This window comes from Felis catus, chromosome X (genome assembly GCF_018350175.1).
Source record: "Felis catus isolate Fca126 chromosome X, F.catus_Fca126_mat1.0, whole genome shotgun sequence".
Classification (NCBI taxonomy): domain Eukaryota; kingdom Metazoa; phylum Chordata; class Mammalia; order Carnivora; family Felidae; genus Felis; species Felis catus.
The window spans coordinates 15091375-15116149 of NC_058386.1; the positions used below are offsets into that span (position 1 = coordinate 15091375).

A 24775-nucleotide genomic window follows, 5' to 3' on the forward strand; every position below is an offset into this window, starting at 1 on the left:
TGGAGATTGTTCTTTTAAAAAATATTTGTTCTTTATTTTTACTTAAAAGTTTAAAAATACTAACTAGTAAACCAAATATTTCTTTAGTTCTTGGAATAACGTCTAGTTTATTTATTGTTTAAAAATCCAATGAGCAAGCCATTCACAGCTGCCTGAGAGATCCCCTCCTTCCACCCCCAGCCCCGTATCTCCCACCTCCACATTCCCAAAGTTAAGTCCTTTGCAATGCTGTATATTGAAATTTGGGACCTTCGTGGAAAAACAATCAATGACATTGTTTCCTTTATCTTTGTTGATCTCTGAGGAGTTTTCTGAAAGTTTAGAGGGGCCTTTGCCGTTCTTGTTAGTGTTGGATTTTTTTTTTTTAATTTTTTTTTTCAACGTTTTTATTTATTTCTGGGACAGAGAGAGACAGAGCGTGAACGGGGGAGGGGCAGAGAGAGAGGGAGACACAGAATCGGAAACAGGCTCCAGGCTCCGAGCCATCAGCCCAGAGCCTGACGCGGGGCTCGAACTCCCGGACCGCGAGATCGTGACCTGGCTGAAGTCGGACGCTTAACCGACTGTGCCACCCAGGCGCCCCTGGATTTTCTTTTATAACTGCCACCAAGCAGTCTTTATTGGCATCGTGAGGTATAGCAGAAATCTCTGTGAGCTGGGATGTCCCTCATTTTCCTCCTCAGTGAAATGGGACATCAGATGAGATGCTCTTTAAAGTTCCTGCCACCCAAAGACCATCAATATGCTCTATAGCTGCGGGTACCTGTGGAGGGGTGGGGGTATTCATTTCCCCCTTCTGTTGCTTACTCCCTTAGCTGCTACCGCATTAACACTCTTAACGTGCGCACGTGCCTTTCCTCTTTTTTTCCTGTTCTTTGGGTTTGGGGACATTTTTTTCCCTTCATGTCGTTCTGTTTTACTTTACCCCCAACTTCTTATCTTGAGAAATTGCAAACCTACAGAGAGAAGATGGAAGATTAATACAGCGAACACCCACATCCCCGTCAGCTGGGTTCACCAGCTGGTTAACCCTTTACCATTTTCTCTCTCCCGCTCTCCCTTCCTTCCCTTTCTCCGTCTCCTGTGCCTTCTCCATTTGACAGCAAAGCTGTAGACATTATGATATTAACCTCTATATACTTAGCATGAGTGTCCTAAAAAGAGGGTTTTTCTTTTATATAACTGTAATACTGTATCACACTGAAAAAAATTGTGGCACTGGTGGATTAATATTGTTGAACATAGAGTTCATATTCAGAATTTCCTCATTGCCCAAAACGGCCTTTTGTAACTGTTTTTTTCCTTTCCCTTTGGAAGAAAGGCCTTCCCTTTCCCTCTGGTTCCCTCCACTGACTCTCCTCCCTCTCAGAGCTTGTTCCTGAAGGGGACGTTCACAGTGCTGTCTCCCACCTTCTCGTGGTTCATTCCGTCCCACGGAAAATGATTTTGACAAGTTCTTGAGTGCCCTTGAAGCCCACCGGACCATTTTCAGTTCTTATTTTGCTGGGTTTCCTGGCAGTACTTGGCACTCTTGCACTCATGGCCCTTGGCTTCGGCCCATTCTCCTGGTTGTCCTCGTGTCTCTGAACTGTTTATAAGGGCTCCTCTTTCTCCCAACTTTTAAATATTAGGATTCCTCTGGGTTCCTCTCGGGCCTTTTACTTTGTCACTCGAGTGCTCTCCTGCGGTAACTTTACTCTCATGGCTTTCATTATCATCAGTATGTCAAAACTGCCAAATCTTCATTTTCGGCCTATATCATATACTATATCCCCGGTTTGTTGGCATCAGTTGGGAATCATTACATTTTATTTAATTAACCAGTTCACTCAATTTAAAATCCCAGTATAATTAACATATAGTGTTATGTTAGTTTCAGGTGCACAATATAGCGATTCAACAATTCTATATACTCCGTGCTCATCACGATAAGAGTTCTCTTAGGGAATTATTTTATTTTATTTTATTTATTGTAAGGTAGGCTTCACGCCCAACATGGGGCTTGAACTCATGACCCTGAGATCAAGAGTTACATGCTCTACTGACTAAGCCAGCCAGGCGCCCCTTAGAGAATCTTTTTTTTTTTTTTTAATGTTTATTTATTTATTTTGAGAGAGAGAGAGAGAGAGAGAGCGAGCACACAGGGGAGGGGCAGAGAGAGAGAGGGAGAGAGGGAATCCCAAGTAGGCTGTCAGCACAGAGTTTAGGGAATCATTTTTTTTTTTTTTAATTTTTTTTCAATGTTTTATTTTTATTTTTGGGACAGAGAGAGACAGAGCATGAACGGGGGAGGGGCAGAGAGAGAGGGAGACACAGAATCGGAAACAGGCTCAAGGCTCTGAGCCATCAGCCCAGAGCCCGACGCGGGGCTCGAACTCACGGACCGTGAGATCGTGACCTGGCTGAAGTCGGACGCTTAACCGACTGCGCCACCCAGGTGCCCCTAGGGAATCATTTTAAACAAGTACTTTTCTTTGTGGAAGGAGACCACTTTCTGCATCTGAAATTATGATCCCTTTCAATAATAATTTTTAGTTAATTGTTCACTTTTTGATATGCTAATGTGTGGGTCTTGAGGTTTATACAGGAATGGTACTACAAACACATTTATTGCCTGTATGAAACAGGCACACAAAAACCAAACATCCTTTTCATTTTTCACACCTATTAAATGCATCTTCATATTTTTTGTTTATTCGCTGTGTGACTAATCCACCTCTACTTTTAGAAATGTTAAGTATTATGAGACTCTGCCACGGACTATTTAGAGACCCACTCTAGAATCATGAGCTCTTGGGGGGTAGAAAGTATTACCGGAAGAGTATGAAGTCCCACCTCCCCCATTTAAATGCTTTTCACCAGCTTCTAGCCTTGACTAGACAATTCACAAAGGAGCCAGCTTTTAGTTGGATCCTGTTAGTTGTTAGAAAATCCTGTTACAAAGAGACATATTTCAACGGAGTATAGGAAAGGGCATTACCTGAGGCCCACTTGCCAGTTATTTCCTGTAATCAGAACACTTTTCTTACACAATTATGGCTTTATATTGCCTTATCTTTTCAGCAGCTGCAAAAGGCAAAAATTTAATGCAGATCGTATTTGACCTTGGGTGAATGAATGTGGCAGTATAACTCAGATTAGTAATTAATAACAGGGGAGACATAAAACAGAATTGCAGTCAAGACATTTAATTTTTTTTTTTCCGAGTGAGGATTAGAGGTCATGATTGAATTGTTGAATAGAACATATTTCCTATGAGAAAATTTTTCAATAATTTAAAATGCTGGTAGTACTTTTACATAGCTAAATTTCTTACATAATTAAAAATATAATAGTTTTTAAAAATTGAGATCTTCCTGATAATGATTCTTTACGAAATTGGCAGAAATTCATATGATAGAGAGCTCACGGTTACTTGGTATCGTACGGCTAAAGCTTCATGTTTTCCTGAACTATGGTGTAGCCAAGGATTGCAATTCTTATGAAAACTTCCATAAGATGGGCTTCGTGTAATCTTTGTGTTGTTCCATTGCCCTGTTGAATAAAAGAAGGCTTTAAATGGGGCATTTAACAATCCGAATCCTCATAAATGTAGAGAGAATGAGTTCGAAAATCACTATTTTTGCAACTACCATAGAAAGAATTGATTTGGGCAAAAATTATCCGTGGATATTTTCGAGAACAGAATATATACACAGCCCTAAAGCATGTTCCTGCAAATTGTTTATTAATTGTAAAGAGGGAGCAAATAAATACATCTACAGTACAGAATTTTACGTGGCCGCTGTGGGGCGATCCATTCGATCGGGTGGGGTCTGGTGGTGAAAGAAGTCACTTGAGGCAGAGCAAAGGCAAATGAAGTTTATTGAATATTCTGCCGAGGAGCAGCAAAGGAGAGACTGTCTGCCAGGAGGCAGTGGTGGGGGGCTGTAGCTAAGGAGGGAAGGGTGAGGAGATCTGGGAACACATGGAATTTTCCTTTGTTTTGGTACCTGTGCTCAGTAGTAAGTAGTCCATTGGTCAGCTAGGGCCTATGGATATTTTTTTAAGTTCTTTTTTTTTTTTTTTAAGATTTTTGTTTAGGGGCGCTTGGGTGGCTCAATTGGTTGAGCGTCCGACTTCGGCTCAGGTCATGATCTCACAGTTCGTGGGTTCGAGCCCCGCATCAGGCTCTGTGCTGACAGCTCGGAGCCTGGAGCCTGCTTCAGATTCTGTGTCTCCTTCTCTCTCTGCCCCTCCCCTGCGCATGCTTTGTCTCACTCTGTTTCTCAAAAATAAATAATAAAAAAAAAATTAAAAAGATTTTTGTTTATTTATTTTATTTTTGAGAGAGAGAGAGAGAGAGAGAGAGAGCATGAGAGAGAGGCAGAGAGAAAGGGAGACAGAGAATCCCGAGCAGGCTCCACGTTGCCAGCTGGGGCTCAAACTCACCAACCGTGGGATCATGACCTGAGCCAAAACCAAGAGTCGGATGCCTAACCCACTGAGCGACCCAGGCGCCTGGGGGCGCGTCGCCTAACGAGCCTGTTTGCACTTAGCCAGGTGGTGGTCACTGTGGGCCCTTTTACCTTACTCCAGTTTAACCAAGTAATCTAGGTTCATATCACCAGTAATGAGACAAATTAATGTCATCTGCCTTCTTTTTTTTTTTAATTTTTTTTTTTCAACGTTTATTTATTTTTGGGACAGAGAGAGACAGAGCATGAACGGGGGAGGGGCAGAGAGAGAGGGAGACACAGAATTGGAAACGGGCTCCAGGCTCTGAGCCATCAGCCCGGAGCCTGACGCGGGGCTCGAACTCACGGACCGTGAGATCGTGACCTGGCTGAAGTCGGACGCTTAACCGACTGCGCCACCCAGGCGCCCCTGTCATCTGCCTTCTGATGTAACATACTTGAGAAAGACTCATCACTTATTCCTGCCAAAATATATAACCTGAATCTAATCATGAGGAAATAACAGATCCAAACTGAGGGATATTTTAAATAACTAGCCTGTACTCTTCAAAAATTTCAGTGTCATTAAAAAGAAAGAAAGGCTAAGGAATTGTGTTAGAATAAAGGAGACTGAAGAAATGGTAGGCATGTGTGGAGAGAGAGAGCAAGAGAGAGAGAGTAGGAGAATGCATATGTGACAAAATATTAACAATTGTACTAGTCTCACCTTTCCCCATATGTCTGAAAATCTTTCAGAGAAAAAGTTAAGAATATTCCAGTCCTGGAGCACCCGCGTGGCTCAGTCAGTTAATCTGACTCTTGATTTTGGCTCAGGTCATGATCTCATGGTTCGTGGGATAGAGCCCTGCATCAGGGTGCTGTCAGCACAGAGCCTGCTTGGGATTCTCTCTCTTCCCCTCTCTTCTCTCTCTCTCAAAATGAACAAATAAACGTAAACAAATAATATCCCAGTCCTGTGCAACCTGAGATGTGTTTGTTAAGTCTGTGGTGGCCGCAGCCTAGGGTTCTGCCCTTTGGGAATGCCGTTTATGAGCTCTTGCTTGTTTTCCCTTCTTCTCCCTTCTCCGTCCATTGCAGACTCGGTGAACCACGTCCCGGCATCATCTCGAGTAGCTTCACTGTAAACATGGACAAGCCCAAATGCACTGGTGTCTCAGTTCCTTTACCTCCTAAACTCCAGCACCCCTTCCTCACTCCACTTGAGAGGCTCACTCCCCTTTCCTGGCCCCTGTGGCCACCCGCATCAGTTCTGCCTCTGTAGTCTTTATGACTATCCCATGTTCTGATCTCTTGATCTTCATTGAAACCTCCGGACCTTAGCCCCTTCCCATGTGTCTCTGTCTCCCAGCCCGCGCTTGTCTGCACTTTCTTCCCCGTCCATCTCTATCCATCTTCTCTTGGCTGTCACTTGAGCCACTTAACCGATCATACACAGTAATCAGACTCTAGGCAATTTAAAAGAGAAATGATGGGTGAAGTGTTTAATGTTCCCAGACTACTTGCTAGCAAACTTTGCTACAATTCTTGATGCAAACGCCAAGGATGTTAGTGACTTGACTTGGATTTTCCTATAGGGATAATTCAGTTGTTTTGTTGTTGTCATTGTTGTTTTAGTAGCCTTTAGAATTTGTCTTCTTTGTCCAGAAGCTTCTAAGCTGAGTGTTCACATGTACCTGCCCTATTTTGTCCTTGAATTGTTATTTTCAGCTTTGCAATGTGCAGTAGTAGGTAGGCTGAAGTTGTGGCCCTAAAAAAAAAAAAAAAAAAAAATAGAAGGATGAATTAGAATATTTCAGAACTGGAGAGGATCTTAGAGATCACACAATTCCAAGTTCTCACGGTTCACGTGAGAGACTGAGGACCAGAGAGGTTAAACAATTTGTTCAAAGTTACACAGTTGGCACCTGCTTGAGTCAAAACCAAAATGGAAGTCTCCAGATGACCAATTCAAAATTTATTTTTTATTATCTCATGTGGACGGGTTGCTGGGTGGGTGAGCACATGAGTAAATAAAAAGTCAAAGAAAAGACCTCTAATTCTTGCCCTTCTCTGACCGGAACACCAGAGGTTTCCAAGAATGATAAAATTATGATCTCTCTTGTCATTTAGGGAGAGTGATGGTTTTGTTTAAAGTGCCCGTCAGTATTTGGAGACTGGGCCTCATGCTTTACTCTTATTTCCCTCTGAAGAATAATGCCTTCCAGGGGTGCCTGGGTGGCTCAGTCGGTTAAGCGTCCGACTTTGGCTCAGGTCATGATCTCACGGTCTGTGAGTTCAAACCCCACGTCGGGCTCTGGTGGCAGCTCGGAGCCTGGAGCCTGCTTCGGATTCTGTGTCTCCCTCTCTCTCTGCCCCTGCCCTGCTCACACTCTGTCTCTCTCTGTCTCAAAAATAAACATCTGGAAAAAAAAAAAAGAATGCTCTCTAGGGACAAGAATGCTGTGCAGGGTTGCCCGAGTTCGCGGATGAGTGAGCCTCACACGGTTCCTGTCTCGCCTGCTGCCCAAGAAGCAGACTTTGTGACCATCTCGTGTCCGCTGGGCATGTGCTTTGAGCCGTTTCTCCAGTGAAGTCAGAAGTCTCTCTATGACAGTCACACACTCTAGCAGATGGCAGGTGTGGAATAGTTGTAAACAAGAATAACCAAGAAGACTGCGGTCCCAGAGTTAAGCCAGACTGTAGTGTCATCATGCTTCGAAGTGCTGAAGGAAGAGATGGTTTCCCCCTTGTTTAAAGCCTTTGGCTACTAGTTGCTTCGTTCTCTTTCCAGTTCATTTGAACTCATTTTAATGACTTCTATCACACTTGCGCCTCTCTTTCTTCCTGACTGGATGTCAGGCCCCTTAAAGTTACATTAAATATTTGCTCATCCTGGGGCCTCCTCAGGAGGCCTCTGTCAGCAGACTTTCAAAAGCAGAGAGTCTTTAAATGCCTTATTGTCCTGAATGTAAGGTTCTGGTTTAAAGAACTGTCTGTCAAATAAACTCTCATTTGAAAAACAAACCAAAGATAAGACTCTACCAGTCAGCACGAAGAGAAACACAAGACAGAAAGTCTTAACTGAAGAGTAATTTCATCCATTCAGCATATATATACCGAGCATCTACCATGTTCCAGGGGCTGTTTCAGAGTCAGGGGATGTAGCCGCTAACTCAGCGGACTAACATCCCAGCCCGTATGGAGATTACATTCTAGTGGAAGGAGAGAGACAATTAACAAATGAGTAACATGTGTGCTATAGCAGGTAGTGATAAGTGCCAGGGTTAGAAAATAAGGAATGAGATGGACAATGGGCAGCGGGGTGCCATTTTGAAAAGAGTGGTCAGGAAAGGCCTCACTGAGAAGGCGGTCTTTGAGCCACGACTGTGCTCTCTAAAGGAGTGAGCCCTATGGATTCTGGTTGGCACAGTTCTTCTTGCTCCGGACTCTTGGGTTCTGGGATGGTAGCCTGTTTGTCCACAGTAGTTTGTGAAATTTTAAATGAATTTATGTATCATTAGGAAATTTGGGGGGGGGCACTAGAAGTTGTTAGACTGGAGAGAGGCGATTATTGTGTTATTCCCACCTTACTTTAAAAAAATTTTTTTTAATGTTCATTTTGAGAGAGAGAGCAAGCATGAGCAGGGCAGGGGCAGAGAGAGAGAGGGCGGGTTCCAGGCTTTGAGCGTCAGCACAGAGCCCGACGTGGGGGGCGAACTCACGGACAGCGACATCATGACCTGAGCGTAAGTCGGATGCTTAACCGGCTGAGCCACCCAGGCGCCCCTCCCACCTTACTTAAAAAAAAAAAAGCATCTGCTATTTATTGAGTGCTTCCTATGTGCCAGGCAATATGCTAAGCGTTTTATATTAGTCACTCAATTAATTGGTATATTACTAATACCTATAGCAACACGTTACTAGTACATTATTATACATTACTAATAGATTATTGTTCTAACAGCCCTACAAGGTATTCATTCATTTGTTCAACGCATATCCGTTGCCAGGCCTTACCCCAGGTGCTGGGGTTATAGCAGTGAACAAAATGAAGTCCCTATTCTCGTGTAGCTTAGCTAATAGGGGAAGATAGACAATAAACACATAACCATACAAGCATATAGAATGCCAGATGGTAAAACGTGGAACGGAGAACAATAGAGCAGGTGAAGAGCATAGAGAACGTGAGGTAGGGAAGGTATGGGAGGGAGGAGATACTGTTCTACGTACTGTCTCATTTTTTTTATGGCTGATTCCAAGTGCCACCCTGGGTTGTACGACATTATGGTTAAAAGCCCAGTTTCTGGAATAACAGAGATCCGGATTTGACTCTGTGTTCTCCCAAAGACAAGTGATGTGACCCCAAACAAGTTATTCCTGAGCCTCAGTTTCCTTATCTGTAAAATGAGAATAATGTCACTTCGTAGGATTGGTGGGAGGATTAAATCAAATGAAATGAAATGATCTGCATAAAGCACCAAGCACAGTGTCCGGCACAAAACCAATGCTCTGAATTTTTGTCTTATTCATTGACCTACGTGGATATTTAATTTCTCGCAAACTCCCATGATAATGATGGCCACTATGGGAAAGAAGCCACGGGAAAACCAAACCCAAAACACCCTGGCTTGGTAATAGAGAATCCACCTGTGCTGGAGACAGAAAATTGGCCAGGTAACTTGTTAAACCCACACTGTTGCTTCCTTCTAGAAACGAAAATAGGAGGCCCTTGGGACACATATGGCAATAGCTTTAACTCTGTTTTTTTTTCTGCATGGAATTAATGTGACGGGGAAGACAAGCCCTGTCACCAGTCACCTGATGAAGCAGCAGGATCAGAAGGGGACCTAGGCTGTCCAGCAGGTTCAGGACTGGATGACACAGGTCTTCAACTCTGCACACAGGGTTGGGGGAGGTATGGAGCCGGCAACCCCTCGGGTAGGGTCTCTCGTACCTGGGCTCTAACCTTTGCCGTTTTGGGGGTTCCTGCTCCAGGAGAGCGTCCTCAGCTGGCTAGAGCGGCCGTGCCGCGAGCGGGTGGGTTCTTAGGAATCAGGTCTTAGGAATCATTCGAGGTCGGATGTTGGTCCATTTAACCCTGCCCTGCCGGTCTCCTTCCCTGCACCAGAGAGGGCCCTGGGGGTGGGGGGAGGGGGGCTGTAAGCCAAAGGAGCAGTAGCGGGATGTGAATCAGAGCCCCTTTATCAGCCGCTGCCGAGGTACTCAAACCCCGATGTGGGATTCTGGGAAGGGCCTGAGCTGGAGCGTCCGGGAAGTTGGACGCTTGAGGCCTAACCTGAGCCTGCTTTTCCCACCCAGTGACACCGGCTCATCGGGCCGGGCCTAGTCGGGAGGCAGAAACCATAGAGTGATCTGACGACAGAGGTGAATTTAAAGAACTGTCAATCGGGCGTCGAGTTGTTCCTAGGTCACCGAAAGGTCCCTGAAGGAACCCTAAGGTATACAGAGGTAGCAGTTACGGGAAAGTTACCATCTCTAGGGCTGAGAGAGAAAGGGAAAGGTTGGAATTCTTAAAATGTAGAAGCTTGGAGGAGGGTTCCCGCAGCATTGGAACTCAGACCTTGGAGAATGGGGGCTGCCCGGCTGGCGCTGGTGTGTCTGAGGGGCTGCTGGGAGGCTGGTTTTGCAAGTGCTGGCTAACCGCAGACTGGATCCAGCGCAGCTACCAGGAGAAACTGCTGGGGGGGGGGTTGCAGAATGGGGGTGCAGGGTGGAGAGCCGTTGCTAGGTTCCACTAACACGAACGGGAAGCAGACGGGAAGGAGTGTGTCCCTGGTTCCCTCCTCCAGCCTCACTGTCGCCCCCCACTGCCCCTATTGGCAGAGCATCAGGGAGCGGACTAGAGGTGTATGGGGTGACAGCTGACACGTGATAGCTTCGTAAGTGGCATTCATGCCCGGGTGTAGGGGCTCAGGTACCGGATGGTGCATTTTCCAGCCGGGAAGGGGGTGGGGAATGCCTTTGGAGCAGAAGAAGAAATGCAGGAGCCGGGGAACTGAGCATTGTTGTCTCCCTTCCACTCCTACTAGTAAAATATAGCCCGTGAAAGTACTATGTGCCTTATCAAATAAAATGGCAGCTCCTGCCTTGGGGGGTGGGGTGGGATCCCAGCAAGGGACGGGGCAGAAGCAAGGCAGAGATAGGGCAGGGGGCTTGGATCACCTATTTCCTCTCGTGGAGGAGGAGTAGAGGTGGTAGTTAACGTACGTCTAGCTTAGTGGCAGGCACATAGTAGGCATTCAAGGAATGGTGGCAGTTCTTCCTCAAACGAAGGAAAGGTGCAAATAGTTTAGGGAATGAAGTAACTGGCGATAGTGGAGAGAGCCCAGAGTTTGGACTCAGGAGAGCTGAGTCTGTACGAGATAAGTGACTTGAAACAAGATACTTGCCTCTCTGAACGCGAAATTTCCTTATGTGTAACGTAGAGATGATACTTGTGGGGACCAAGTGTCTTACAGTCGACCCTTAACATGTGGTCGCTGCTTTGTTCCATTATTAATTCTAGAAATGATAAGCATGGTTATTTATTATTGGTGGTGCAAATCCTAAGTAGAAGAGACTTTAGTGATCATTTATTCTACTACAGCACTGTGCAGATGAAGAAACTGAGGCACAGAAAAAGGTCAGTAGCTCTATGGAGGTTAAGAGTGTGGGCTACAGATCAGTGAGACCTGGGTTCAAGCCCTTGCTGTTCATTTCCACTTACTGGCTAGTCTCTCTCAGCTTCACAGTGTGGTGAGGATCACGGAAAAGAGTCCATTGCTCGACCCTCAGTAAGTGCTCAGTAAATAGCCCTGGACAGTTCCACTGGGCTTGATGAACAGAGAGAGCCCCTGAGGTCAGGGTTGGTTGGTCATGACAGTGACTGTCCCGTAGAACAGACCTTTCAGGTGAGCCTGGGCTCTCCATATGGTGAGAACACTCGAGATTTTCAGCCTCCCAATCATTTGCTTTATCATATTGAACAAGTCACTCTGTTTCTTCTCCCTGTGGTTTTTCCTGTAAAGATCATGATACTTGACCTCATGTCTACTTCCTGGGGTCTTCTGGAAGCTGAATAATGAAATGAGTGTCTCTGGAACCGGAGAGCCTTGGAGAAACTCATAAATAAATACGCTCAGATGACTAGTAATACCACAGCAGTATTGAGCCGGGGATCCTGGGACGGGAGGCTAGAATCCTGCTTTTAGAATTCAAATTGTTCTTGTTATAGTCAACTCTTAATTTTTATGTGCTAACTGGGAAAAATTATAACATGAATAAAAGAAGCCAGCTGGTGTTGATTGCTCTTCACTCTAAAATTTGAGGAAGGCATAAGAGACTATATTTTAAATCTCATTATCTCTCACCTGATTGCCTTCTTCAAAACTATGAAGCTACGGGATGGTTCCAAGGCTCAGAGCCCCAGAACGGAGTCAGTGTGCCTGAATAATCCACAAACAGGACCATGCTTATCCCTGCAGTAGCCGTTTGTTTAGCCATTTATTAACCAGGCGTGGGGCTAAACTCTTCACCTGTAGGATCTCCTTTCATCCTTATCGTAACTCTGGGAAGGAGGGAGGTGTGTTCATTTATCCATCTTTTATCAATTGAATCTCAGGTACGGAGGCTGGAGCGAATTGTACTTTTCAGTTCATTGTACTTTGCCATCTCTGGTCTGTGCAAGACCCTTTCTTATCTTAGTTCATTAATTTGCTTGCTCCTTTTTACCCGTGTACCCCATACCCATTCACCTCCCCTTCCCCGTAAACACCCGCTCTATTTGTTTAATGTCTTTTCCTTCGTATATATTCTTAGGACACGTATATTTTGCGTTTGTGTATATGTATTTTAAATTTATGTAAAGTGATGTGTTCCATTTCATTGTCTTTAACTTGTCAACAACCGTTCTAACTGAAGCGCTGTGTTTTTAAGACCCAGCCACGTTGCTGTGGGTTTACTTAATGCATTGCTTCGAGCTGTGGCCTGGTGGTCCATGGTGTGCACCTACCGGAGTGACACATTCTCCTTCCTAGCGGTGGACAGCCAGGCTGCATTGGTGGCAGACTCCCTAGTGTCACAAACAAAGAAACACCGCCGCCCCGTATGTCTCCCTCTTGGGCCGTGTGAGGACTGCTTGGGGGCACGTGGTGAAGAATGGAATTGCTACTTCATAGGGCATACGTAGACTTCATATGCCTAAGTAGTGCCGGAGGTAGGTGCGGTTATTTTCCCCAGTTTACAGATGGGGAAACGGAGGCTTTGAGAGTTTTAGTGACTTCTCAAAGTCACACAGGCAGTAATTAGCAGAGCCGGGATTCAAATTCATGCCTTCTTGCCGCCCAAACTCTACTGACAGTGGCTAGGCCATCAGTGTTCTCTGAGTATTTGAGACTTGAGGACATTTTACAAAAATCTAAAGGTCAATTTCACTGTAGTTGTTATGTTCTTAGAACCTGGAAATCCAGGCAGACTGGTTTGTTTTTTTTTTCCCCCCCCGGAATACCTACTTCCCCAATCCCACAGCTGCATGGTAACTGGTTTTCTCTAATTTGCATATCCTGTGGGGCTGCAGTGCTCAAAGCTGCATTGGTCATCCAGAACTGGTACCGGGGCTACAGCACTCGACTGAAGGCCAGACAGCGCTATGCCCTCACCATCTTCCAGTCCATCGAATACGCCGATGAACAAGGCCAATTGCAGGTCTGTTTTGCAAGCTCGTCTCTTCTTTTGGCAAAGTGCTTCTCTTTACCCCTCGTAATTGAAAACACAAAGAAAGTTGGGGTCCATTTTAAGCTGAGGAACCTTGGCGAAAACTGTAACGGAGGATGTAGTGACACTGCCTTGGAACCAGCCGTTCGGAGAGGGTGTGATCTGGGAGGAAGATGGTGTTTTTTCAGTTCTGAAGTCCACATTTTGAAGAGGGCTGCCAGATGTCTAGTCAGCTAATGAAAAATGGCCTTATTCTGTTCTTGGGTACGTGCCCCAATAGTAAAGTTGTCACTTTATGAAGGAAAAAATACTTTAAGGAGTTAAAAAATGGAAACATTTCCCAAGAACAAACCTGTGAGAGTTCTAGAAGAAAATAGAGATGAGTGAGGAAGGCCTTTTTCAAGCTTGCAAAAGTGATGTATAAACCCAGCGTTAATGCTTATTAGCAGAAAAAAAGTACATTTTTAACAATAAAAAGGAGGGAGGATCTGTGATATCCTGTGTGTCTCTGGGGGAGGTGCGGCTCACCAGCGAAGGGCCAGGAGGGAGGTGGGAGGCAGGTGGAGGTGGGACCTGTTAGCACCTAAGGCAGCTGGGAGATGACTGTTCCAGAAGAGTGAAGAGCACTTGCTTGGAACACCAACAGCATTTGCCACAGTAGCTGTTTGGGGGTCATCAATTGACTAACGTATTTTTATTTTGTCCAGCTATCCAACTTCTTTTCCTTCATGTTGGAAAACTACGCACATATACATGAGAAAGATCCAGGTAAGTACAATGTTTAGTCTTTTGAAAAGCAGTCATTACATATTGAATTGCCCTCTTCAAGGGATGTAAACTCCGAAGATGGGAGAACGCTAAGAAATTAAAACGATGCTCACCTGTCTTACCTTTGTGACCCTCCCCCCCCCCAAACAACTGGTGAAATCAGGCCAAGTGGCTCTTTTCGCTGATTGTTGTTGACTTGACTAAATTGGTCATTTACTTTTTTTCACTTTGAAAAAGCTGAATTCGATTTCACTCAATGTTAATTTGCTGAACACCTTCTCTGAACCACAATCTCCTGATATACAGAAAGTAGCTTAGTAAAGAGGATCTTATTTTTTATCCACAAAACCCTTTGTGCCAAGAGATCAAACTGTCCTGAGGATCTCGTGAAACCAATCTGGGGGGAAATGGTGGCTTGAACACGGTTGTCTGTTTTGCCGCATAGCCAGCTGTCTGTCTCTCTGTCTCTTTATCATTTATTTAGTCCTTCTGAAATGACTAAGGAAATCATTTCAGGGACAGACAATGTAGAGATGGTTCAAAACGGTTTCAAAATGATGGTTATTCCCGGGGCATGCATTTGTTCTGCAAATCAAGATGCCTGTTGTTCTCTTCAAGGTAGATGCTAGACTCACAGACTCACTTTTCTTTAATTTGGGTCATTTTTTTGGTTCTAATTAAAAGTATATGTCATCTAAGAGCTTCTTTTAAATCATCTAGCGAGCACCCTTCAAAGCGGCAAAAGAATAGTGTTTTAATGGCATGCCTTGAGCCGAGCGCATATGTATGAAACTAATTAAAGCATTTAATGATCCGTAGGAGCTTTCTAAATGGTAGAATAGCCAAACCTGAGGAGTGGGGAGTGGGCGGAAGTGGGTATTTTGCCATTTTCTTTCTTTCAGATAATTGCAATTTGGAGACAGTTGTTTGTGCTTCATGTTCTTTGGCAAAATATTTCTGAGAGGAAATATAATGATGGTGAAATGAAACAGCACTCTTTTTGCTAATGACCTACTCTTTGGATCTGGTCTGTGTACTGGAATCACTTATCGAGATTCACAGACACAGATGGCTGGGTTCCAGCCCGGAGATATTTACTCAGGCTCTGTATTTTTTAAAAATCTGCATGTAAAAAAAAAAAAAAAATCTGCAGGTGATTCAAAAATATTTAAAAATTTTTATCAAAGAAGGGGACAGTGTTTTAATCTTCTGATGTAGACTTTTCTTGAAGTCTAACCTATGTTAAAAAAAGTACCCAAATCACAAGTATATGACTCAGTACATTTTTTCGAAGTAAACAGGCCCTTGTAACCTGCGCCCAGAAGAAAGAAAACATTTTCAGAGCCACAGAAGCCTCTCTCCTGTCCAGTCACTTCCCGATTCCTCCATCATGACTTTCCTGTCTTCTGTATCCTAGATTGGTTTGGCTGGTTTTGAACTTCACTCCATAAATGGAAGCATACAGTGTTGAGTCTGTCTTTCACTCACCATTGTATTTGCGAGTGTCATCCACGCTGTTGCAACTTGGTCATTCTCATTGCTGAATAATACTTCATTTTATGAATATGCCAACACTGATCCGTTCTGTTGTTTATGGACATTTGGGTTGTTTGCAGTTTGGGTAATTTAAATGGTACTGCTATGCACATTCTTGTGCATGTCCTTTTCGGTGAACATACAGACCATTTTTTTCAGTTATCTATTGCTGCATAACAAAGCACCCCCAAATTTAGTGGCTTAAAAACAGCAACCATTTAACTCCTTGTGATTCTGTGGATCACGCAGTTGAACGGGGCTCAGTGGGGATGGCATGTCTTTGTTCCATGTGGTGTCACTCAGCCTCACTCAACCTAGCTGGGCTGTGTAGGGACGTCTAGGTGGGCCTACTCGCATGGCCGGGACTTTGGTGTTGGCTCTGAACTTAGGTACCTCAATTCTTTCTGTCTAGCGGGATATCCCGGAATGCTTTACCCAGTAGCTGGATCCCAAGAGGACAAAGGCAGAAGCTACGACGCCTTTAAGGCCTATTCTTTGGAACTCACACAAAATCAGTTCTGCCGTATTCTATCGGTCACAGCAGGTCGCAAGGGCGGTCACAGCAGGTCGCAAGGGCAGCCACAGATTCACAGGGTTAGGAGAGCTTCGGCTCTTGCCAGGGGAAGCAGTGGCATTCTACAGTAAAGGGATGCACACACAAAGAGGGGTGATGCACTGGGGGCCAGGATAAAGATGGACTGCCACCCAGGAGTGGAAGTTTTGGGTTACAGGGCATGCGTATGTCCAGCTTTATTAGATACTGACAAACCGTCTTATAAAATTACTGTACCAAGTTATATTGCCACCAGTGGATGAGAGTTCCAGTTGCTCTCCGTTCTCTTCAACACTTGGAGTTGTCTGTCCTTTTCATTTTGGCCATTCTGCCAGGTATGTAGTAGTATCACATTTCTGCTTTAATTTGTGTTTCCTTGGTGAGCGTCGAAATTGTGTGCCTTTTTGTGTATTTATTGGCCATATGAACATCCCGTTTGGTGAAGTGCCTGTTCAGGTCTCCTTCCATCTTTCTATTGGGTTAGCCACTTTTTTTCTTACCAGTTTTGAAGAGTATCCAAGTATTGTAAATACGAGAATATCAACCTTTGTTAGAGAAACATATTGCAAATATCTTCTCCTAGTCTTTGCCTTTTGTCTCCCCAATCTTTAAATGCTGTCTTTCGATGATAACAGACATTCTTGATTTTAATGTAGTACAATTTTTTTTTCCTCTTTATGGTTAGTGCTCTCTGCATCGTAATTGAGAAGTCTTTGCCTGGTATCAATGTGTGTGTGTGTGTGTGTGTTTGTGCAAAAATAAATACAGGAGAAACCTATAGGATGAATCAGAAACTAATGACATTGTTTACCTACAGGGGATGAGTGGATGGGTGGGAATAGGGGAAAAGGAATGGGAGAGTTGGGTAGAGGACTGAGGGAGGAGTAACATTCCTCTGAACGTACCAAAATAGAACACACACAGTGACAAATGAATTTCACCGTATTACAAACGAGTAACAAAATCACCTCATGGAGGTGGTGAAGAAACAAACTAATCTAAGTAACACTGGAGAATAGGGCTTTAAGTATAATGTGTCTTGATGAGGGTTCATTTATATTTTCGCTGTGTGGGGTTTGCCGAGCCTCTGTGATATCTAGGTTGGTATTTTCCATCAGGTTTAGGAAATTTTTACCCATTAATTATTTAAAATACCTTTCAAGTCTAAATATCTTTTTCTTTGTGCATCCCTACTTTTAAACTTAGAAGGCCCTGAAATATTTAAAATGTGGATCGCTATGCCTGTATTTCTAGATTTTTTTATGGTTTGGCTTTTAAAAATTTTAGCACTTCATACATTTTGGATTTTTTATATTAAACTAAAAAAGGAAATTTGGATGCCTCGTGGTCGAAAACAATTTAAAAACACAGCTAAAAAGACAATGTCCAAGCAGTTAACCAATTTTTCCCACAATATTTCTGGTAATGTACCTTTTTACCATGGTTTATAGTACCTCCTTCATCGTGTATTCATTAAAAAATGTGTAATAGGGCATATTTCTAGGCTGTCGTTTCTCTTATACATCTCTCTATTATAGAGTCCTTGAATCTTACTGATCTGATTATTGACATAACAGAAAAATTGATGTACAGATTAGTTCTGTAGGTTATTTCCTTTAAAAAATGTTCCAGCTTTATTGAAATATAATTGGCACATAACAATGTATAAATTTAAGGTATACAATGCGGTGATTTCACATACGTGTATATTATGAAATGATTACCACAATAAGGTTAGTTAACACTCCCCTCATCTCACGGTTACAATTCTTTTGTGTATGGCAAGAACTTTAAAAATGTACTCCTAGCAACTTTCAAGCACCCAAAAGAGGATTGTTGACTAGGGTCACTGTGCTGTGCATTACCATAGGTTGCTTTCTGATGGCCCTCTTTGGTGGGATGGCTCCACACAACGTCCCCCAAGGCCTGTTTGGCAGAAGGGCTGTGACCCTAAGCGGGGTATATTTAGGGACCAGAAGATCACTTCACATTTCCGGAATAATGGTTTGAACTCTGAGGCACAGGGTTAGCGGAGACATTCTGGGTGTTCCGCGGGTGGGAAGTGACCTGGAAGCAATTCATTCCTGCGTCCTACTACTTAGTTGCTCAAACCAGTTCCTAGGACTTGATGGGGAGACTTCACACATCCACCGCACAGGTAGAGAGCGGCAGCCGCTGTACGTAACAGTAGGTTTAAACTAGAGCTTGATGGAAGTGGGGAGTGTGATGGAGTGTGTGCAAGTGTTGTTTTGACTATTCTTTCTGCTTCCCCGCTCGGCCAAAACGTCCTATCAGACCCAGCTATTTGATACTTTTTGTTGTTATGGTCAATAGGTTATTTTCCCCATTCTGTCTCCCCGGTGATTCTTGGTAGTCTTTAACAAGCCTTTGATTCATACCTGTTTGTATTGTGCTCCTATCGAATAACAATGTTAATGAAATTATTATTGCTGGCATTTGTTAAATGTTTGCCGTGTGCCATGTCTTTCAAGTGCTTTAAATATTTCATTTAGTCTGCATGACAAACCACTGAGACTGCTAGTGTTATCATTCCCTTTTGTCAGATGGGAATGTTGAGGCTTAGGAAGTAACCTCCCGAGGTTATGCGTCTCAGCAGTGGTAAAGCTGTGTGGTTCAGACCACTGTGCTTAAACCTCTGTAGTATTGATCCTGTCAGTTCTGGCAGTTTCTCAATTGATTTTCGTGAGTATGGATATTTAATCACACTGGTCACAAGTAACGTTATTTTTGCATCTTTCTATCCGGTAGTCACTGCTCTTAATCCGGATTCATATTTGAGGAATGAAATAACTATAAATGCAGTTCAATTGGTGCTTTTTCCCCCCAGCCATATTTGGAGCTTGTTTTCAAAGTGACACGTGGGTGGCAGAGGCAGAAATTGTGTGTGTGTGTGTCTGTGTGTGTGTGTGTGTGTGTTTAATTGTGGGCTTTAAAATTTTCCCTGTCCAGATTTTGAGTTTTACTGGGAAAAAGAAACAATTATACGTGGTGGGGTATTTTTGAGGCATTTTCTTTAGAACAACTTGTAAAGGTATCATTTGGTTATAATTCAGGATTTCATTATATTTAATTAGTTTAGATTCATGTTGACAGAATTGTGAATCAAATAGGTAAGGATTCATTCAAATTACATGTTGCACAAATCTTCATGTATTGTTGGCATTCATTAAATTACTCTTATTAGTTATAATAGTTACAGCCCACAGTACTTGCCTTTGAACTGTTGAAGCTTTTGATTGTGTTCGTATTATGATCCTCCTTAGCTACCATATTAGGAAGAGAATCTATGTTATTTTTTTTAATGTGGCTAAAAATCAGCAAAAGGATTATGATTTTTAAAAAAAGGGCCACGATTTGATGTTTACTGATATTTCATTTTGGGTAGCTTTTTCTAAGAATTGGCATAGGGAAATGGAACTTGTAAGGATTGGAGGTCAACGAACGTATGGGAAGAAGGGCCAGACCAAGCTTTTTTTGTGCATTTTATTTTTTTAATTTTTATTTATTTATTTATTATTTTTTTCAACGTTTATTTATTTTTGGGACAGAGAGAGACAGAGCATGAACGGGGGAGGGGCAGAGAGAGAGGGAGATGCAGAATCGGAAACAGGCTCCAGGCTCCGAGCCGTCAGCCCAGAGCCCGACGCGGGGCTCGAACTCACGGACCGCGAGATCGTGACCTGGCTGAAGTCGGACGCTTAACTGACTGCGCCACCCAGGCGCCCCTTTTGTGCATTTTAAAGAAGAAAAGCAATATTTTAATTTTGTTCCTAAAAAACAAGACTGCATTTTAATGACTGGAACTGATGCAATTGGCTTCCATGTGCCAGCTGATGAGAAAGGGGGAGTGGACAGAGCATAGGTGAAGGCAGTGATTGGGAGAAGAAAATCGTTTCATGCTTGTACTTCACACAGTTGGGTTTACTCAATAAGTCAGTTATAAGATAATCTAGTGAGGCTGGTGAGGCTCTTTTTATTTTTCCTTGTTGTTGTTGTTTGCCCAAGAGGAGCCCGATATTTTCGTGTATAGAGTTAGGAAGATTTCTCTCTGAGAATGGAGCGGTACGATCGTTAAGACGGTTAACTGGAGTATTTAGGCTTTACTGCTTGCAGAGTGGAATCTGAGATAAAATTTACCAAGCTCCTCTGCGTTTCTAATTTTCAAACATAAAATGGAATAATTAAGTTATTCTCAAATCTCAAATCAAATCCAAATGAGAAAAATACCCTGTGCTGGGCCACACTGAAGACAGACATTATTATTCCTAAATTTAACTTCTTATAAAACATCATCAACCACCACCAAAGAAGTATTGGAGTATACAATAACTTAGTAAGCGTGTTTAAGTTACCAAATATGACTTATTTTAGAAAAATGTTTTCAACTTTAGTTCTTAACTGTGATCTCTCAGCATAAATGGATCGTGGAAAAAAAAAAAAACGTATTCTATTTACATCAGCTAACGTCACACCTTCCAAACATGTCCACTCTATTCAAAAATATAGAAACTTCTTGCACAGAACTTCTGGTTGATGGGCTTGGTAGCAATTCAATGCTAATGAGTTGAAGTGTACATCGTCATCTTCTATAGCGCTTATCTATTAAGGAAATAATACTGTATGTTAACCACAATAGCTCGGTGTCAGGTTAAGAGACATTTCTTTTTGCCCACAAATCTACAGGTTATCTGAGTGCTTCTCCTGATCTTGGCAGGCTTGATTTGGTGGTTTTTCTCAGGTCTTGGCTAGAATTCACTCATGTATTCGGAGATCAGCTGGCTAATGACTGATCTAGGATGGCCTTGACTGGGGTGACTCCGTTTTGCTCCCCATAGTCTTGGAGCTTTCATTAGACTAGCTTGGGCTTTTTGGTAGTCGCATGGGTTCAAAAGAGAGAACATGGAAGCACGCAAGACTTGTAGACTTTGGTGAGAGTAACTGCAAATCACGTGCAAAAGAGCAAGTCTAGGAGTTGGGATGGACAATTGGAGTCACTTTTGCAATCAGTCTATACCGTATCCCCTTTCATCTTTCTCCACCTGAATTGGCCAGATTTCTGTACTTGGGCTGGCTATTTCATAGGCAGTCTAGCAAGAAAGGGACTCTGAGTCTCAGCCCCTACTGATAGGGGCAGTGCAGACAATCTGTGAACGTAGAAATGTGTCTCTGAATGAGAGGCCCTTTGGGTATTTCTGCCTGTGGTTCGTCGTCTAACTCTATTTGCTTTGTTAACAAGAAGAAAAAAAATCACACCAAAAAAATCTGTTTCTATCTGAAGAGAGAAACAAATCGATTACAGCCAGGTAAAGTTTGAAGTGTTTCACGGGAAAAACTGAATATTGCAGTTTAATTTTCTGTAGATCATGAATAGCACAGATGTTTGAATCAAATACAACGCACTGTTATGTTTTCAGCCCTATTTGTAAAAATCCAAGATGTAAGAGTGGGCAAAAAAGGTAGAGGTAGTTTCAGAGCATCAGAGTACCTCGGCTGACCAGTTTTCCCTGTGTTTCTCCTTTTCCTCTCCACCAATCAACTCACTGCTTTGATACAGTATCCACTCAGGAAGGGAGGAGGGTGATTCATGTGAATATACCTAATGATCTGAGAACAGATTCTTCTTCATGGTTATATGTGAGATATCTTGCTATTCATAACATGTAGCACAGTGCCTTACACAGGCTCGATATTCAACAAGGTATTGATTGAATTTAAGTATGGTAATGTCTTTCCTTTTCCAGAAATAGTTGCCCGACTTTTCGGTAGCACCCTCCAGGACTACAAGGATAGACAGGACTATGTCGCATTTGTAGACGTCCCAAACTCCTATAACGGTCCTCGACTGCAGTTTCCTCTCACCTTTACTGATATTGACTTACTTGTTGACGCCTTCAAGCAACAACAGGCAAGTGGAAGCAGATACCGCCCTGATTCTTGTACATAACATGTGCTCAGTGACCATCCGTTGAATGAACGGATGAAAATACTGCAGCAGAAATGCGTTCTCTTGGGGAAAAGCTTCATACTGAGAGTTATCCTCTGCTTTGCTTCACCTATTAAACCGAAGTCTCCTTGGATGTACAGAAATCTCCTATCTATAGGCTCACTGCATTCCCTTTTTTTCTTTTTCTGAGCTATAATTCATATGTCATAGAATGCATCATTTTAAGGTGAGTGGTTTAAGGGTGAGGGGATGGGCAAAATGGGCGAAAGGGACTGGGAGATCCAGGCTTTCAGTTATGGAGTAAGTCGTGAGGATAAAAGCTACAGCCTAGGGAATATAGTCAATGGTGTTGTAATGGTGTTGTATGGTGACAGATGGTAACTACACTTGGGAGCACAGGGTAACGTGTAGACTTGTCGAATCACTGTCCTACACCTCAAACTAATGTAACATTGTGTGTCAACAGTTCTTCAATTAAAAATAAAGTGTACAATTCAGAGATTGTTAGTATATTCACAAAACTGCACAACCCTCACCAATATCTGATTCCAGAACATTTTTGTCACCTCACAAAGAAATGCCATACCCATTCCCATTCCCTTCTCCTTCACCCCTGGCAATCGCTAGTCTAGTTTCTGTCTCTGGGGATTTGTCTCTCTCGGACATTTCATATAAATGGAATTGCGTAATATGTAGCCGCTTGGGTCTGGCTTTTTCACTTAGCGTGTTTTTAAGGTACATTCATGTCCATTCATGTCATAGCATGTTTAAACTTCTCCTTTATTGCTATGCATGTTATGTGGATATATATATCCGGTTATATGGATGTACCACATTTCATTTATTCATTTGTCACTGATGGACATTGGGATTTTTTCCTACCTTTTGGCTCTCATGAAGTAACATTCACTTACAGGGCGCCTGGGTGGCTCAGTTGGTTAAGTGCCGACTTCGGCTCAGGTCACGATCTCACTGTTTGTGAGTTCGAGCCCCGCGTCGGGCTCTGTGCTGACAGCTGGGAGCCTGGAGCCCGCTTCAGATTCTGTGTCTCCCTCTCTCTCTGCCTCTCCTCCACTTATAGTCTGTCTCTCTCTCTCTCTCAAAAAATAAACGTGAAAAAATTAAAAATAAACCAATATTCACTTACAAGTTTTTGTATAAACATGTTTTCAGTTCTGTTGAGTATATGTGCCTCAATATGTGCCTGTTGAGTATAGTTCTACTAGGAGTAGAACTGCTTGGTCATATGGTAACTCTGTTTAACTTTCTGAGGAATCGCTACGCTCTTTTCCACAGTGGCTGTGCCATTTTACCTTCCCACCAGTGACGTGGGAGGGTTCCAATTTTTTCACATTTTTTGCCAACACTTGTTATTTGCTTTTGTTTATTCTTTTTAATTTTATTTCTATTATGGCCATCCTAGTTGTGTGTTAAGTGGTATCTCATTGTGGTTTTGATTTGCATTTCCCCAATGACCGAAGATGTTTAGCATTTTTTCTTGTTTACTGGACATTTGCACACATTCTTTGGAGGAATGTCTATTCATATCTTTTGCCCATTTTGAAATCATGTCATTTGTCTTTTTATTATTGAGTTATTAGAGTTCTTTATATATTCTGGATACAAATCCCTTATCCGATATATGGTTTGAAAATTTTGTTTCATTCTGTAGGTTGTCTTTTCTCTTTCTTGATAATGTCCTTTGATTCACGAAAGTTTCTAATTTGATGAAGTCCAATTTATCTATTTTTTTCTTTGGTTGTTTGTGCTTTTGGTGTTATATCTAAGAAGCCATGGCCAGATCCAAGGTCATGAAGATTTACCCCTTCTATTTCCTTTTAAGAATTTTATAGTTTTAGCTCTACATTTAGTTCATGAAACATTTTCAGTTGCTTTCTGTATATGGCACGAGGTAGGGGGCCAACCTCATTCTCTGCATGTGCACATGCAGTTGTCCCAGCACCTTTTTTTGAAGAGTCTGTTCCTTCCCCGCACTGAGTGGTCTTGATACCCTCGTTGAGAACTAGTAGACCTTAGATGTGTTGTTTTATGTCTGGACTCCCAATTCGATTCCATTTGTGTATGTGTCTATCCTTATGCCACTACCACATTGTCTTGATTTCTGTAACTTTGTAGTAAGTTTTGAAATCAGGAACTATGAATCTTTCAATTTAGTTCTTTTTCAATATGATTTTGGCATTTGGGTTCCCTTGCAGTGAACTTGAGGATTGGCGTTTCTGTTTCTGCAAAGAAAGCTCATTGGGATTTTGGTAGGGGCTGCAGTGAATCCGTGAATCATGTTGGTTAGTATTACCATCATGACAATATTAAGTCTTCCACCTCATAAACACAGGATGTGTTTCCATTTATTTAGGTTATCTTTGATTGCTTTCAGCCATGTTTTCTAGTTTTCAGCGCACAAGTGTTTCACTACCTTAAATGTATTCCTTGGTATTTTATTCTTTTGATTACGGTTGTGAAAAGGGATTGCTTTCTTAATTCCCTTTTGGATTGCTCATTGTTGGTATATAGAAAGAGAACTGGTTTTGTGGGTTGAGCTTTTACTCTGCCACTTTGCTTTGCTGAATTCATTTATTAGCTCTGGTAGTTTGTGTGTGTGTGTGTATTTTGAAATAATCCATCTACGGGATCGTGTCATTTGAGAGTAGAGATAGCTTTAGTTGTTCCTTTTTGATTTAGATGCCATTTCTCTCTCTCTCTCTCTCTCTCTTTTTTTCCTAATTGCTCTGGCTAGAACTTTCAGTACAATGTTGAATAGCAGTGGTGAGGGCAGGCATGCTCGTC

The 24775-nt window shown here is 42.7% G+C and overlaps 1 protein-coding gene across 7 annotated transcripts in view; it reads left to right on the forward strand.

The window, feature by feature from the left end:
• PPEF1 (protein phosphatase with EF-hand domain 1) overlaps positions 1-24775 on the forward strand; it is a 109500-nt gene that overhangs the window by 23606 nt on the left and 61119 nt on the right. For 6 of the 7 annotated variants that reach the window (XM_006943604.5, XM_045050925.1, XM_019823623.3 and 3 more), the window contains 3 exons: positions 13012-13139; positions 13856-13916; positions 21768-21931. In XM_006943604.5, coding sequence (XP_006943666.2) covers positions 13012-13139; positions 13856-13916; positions 21768-21931 — 353 coding nt within the window. Of the gene's footprint in view, positions 1-12630; positions 12652-13011; positions 13140-13855; positions 13917-21767; positions 21932-24775 lie in introns of those variants that run through there. The other variant, XM_045050924.1, reaches the window with a different exon arrangement.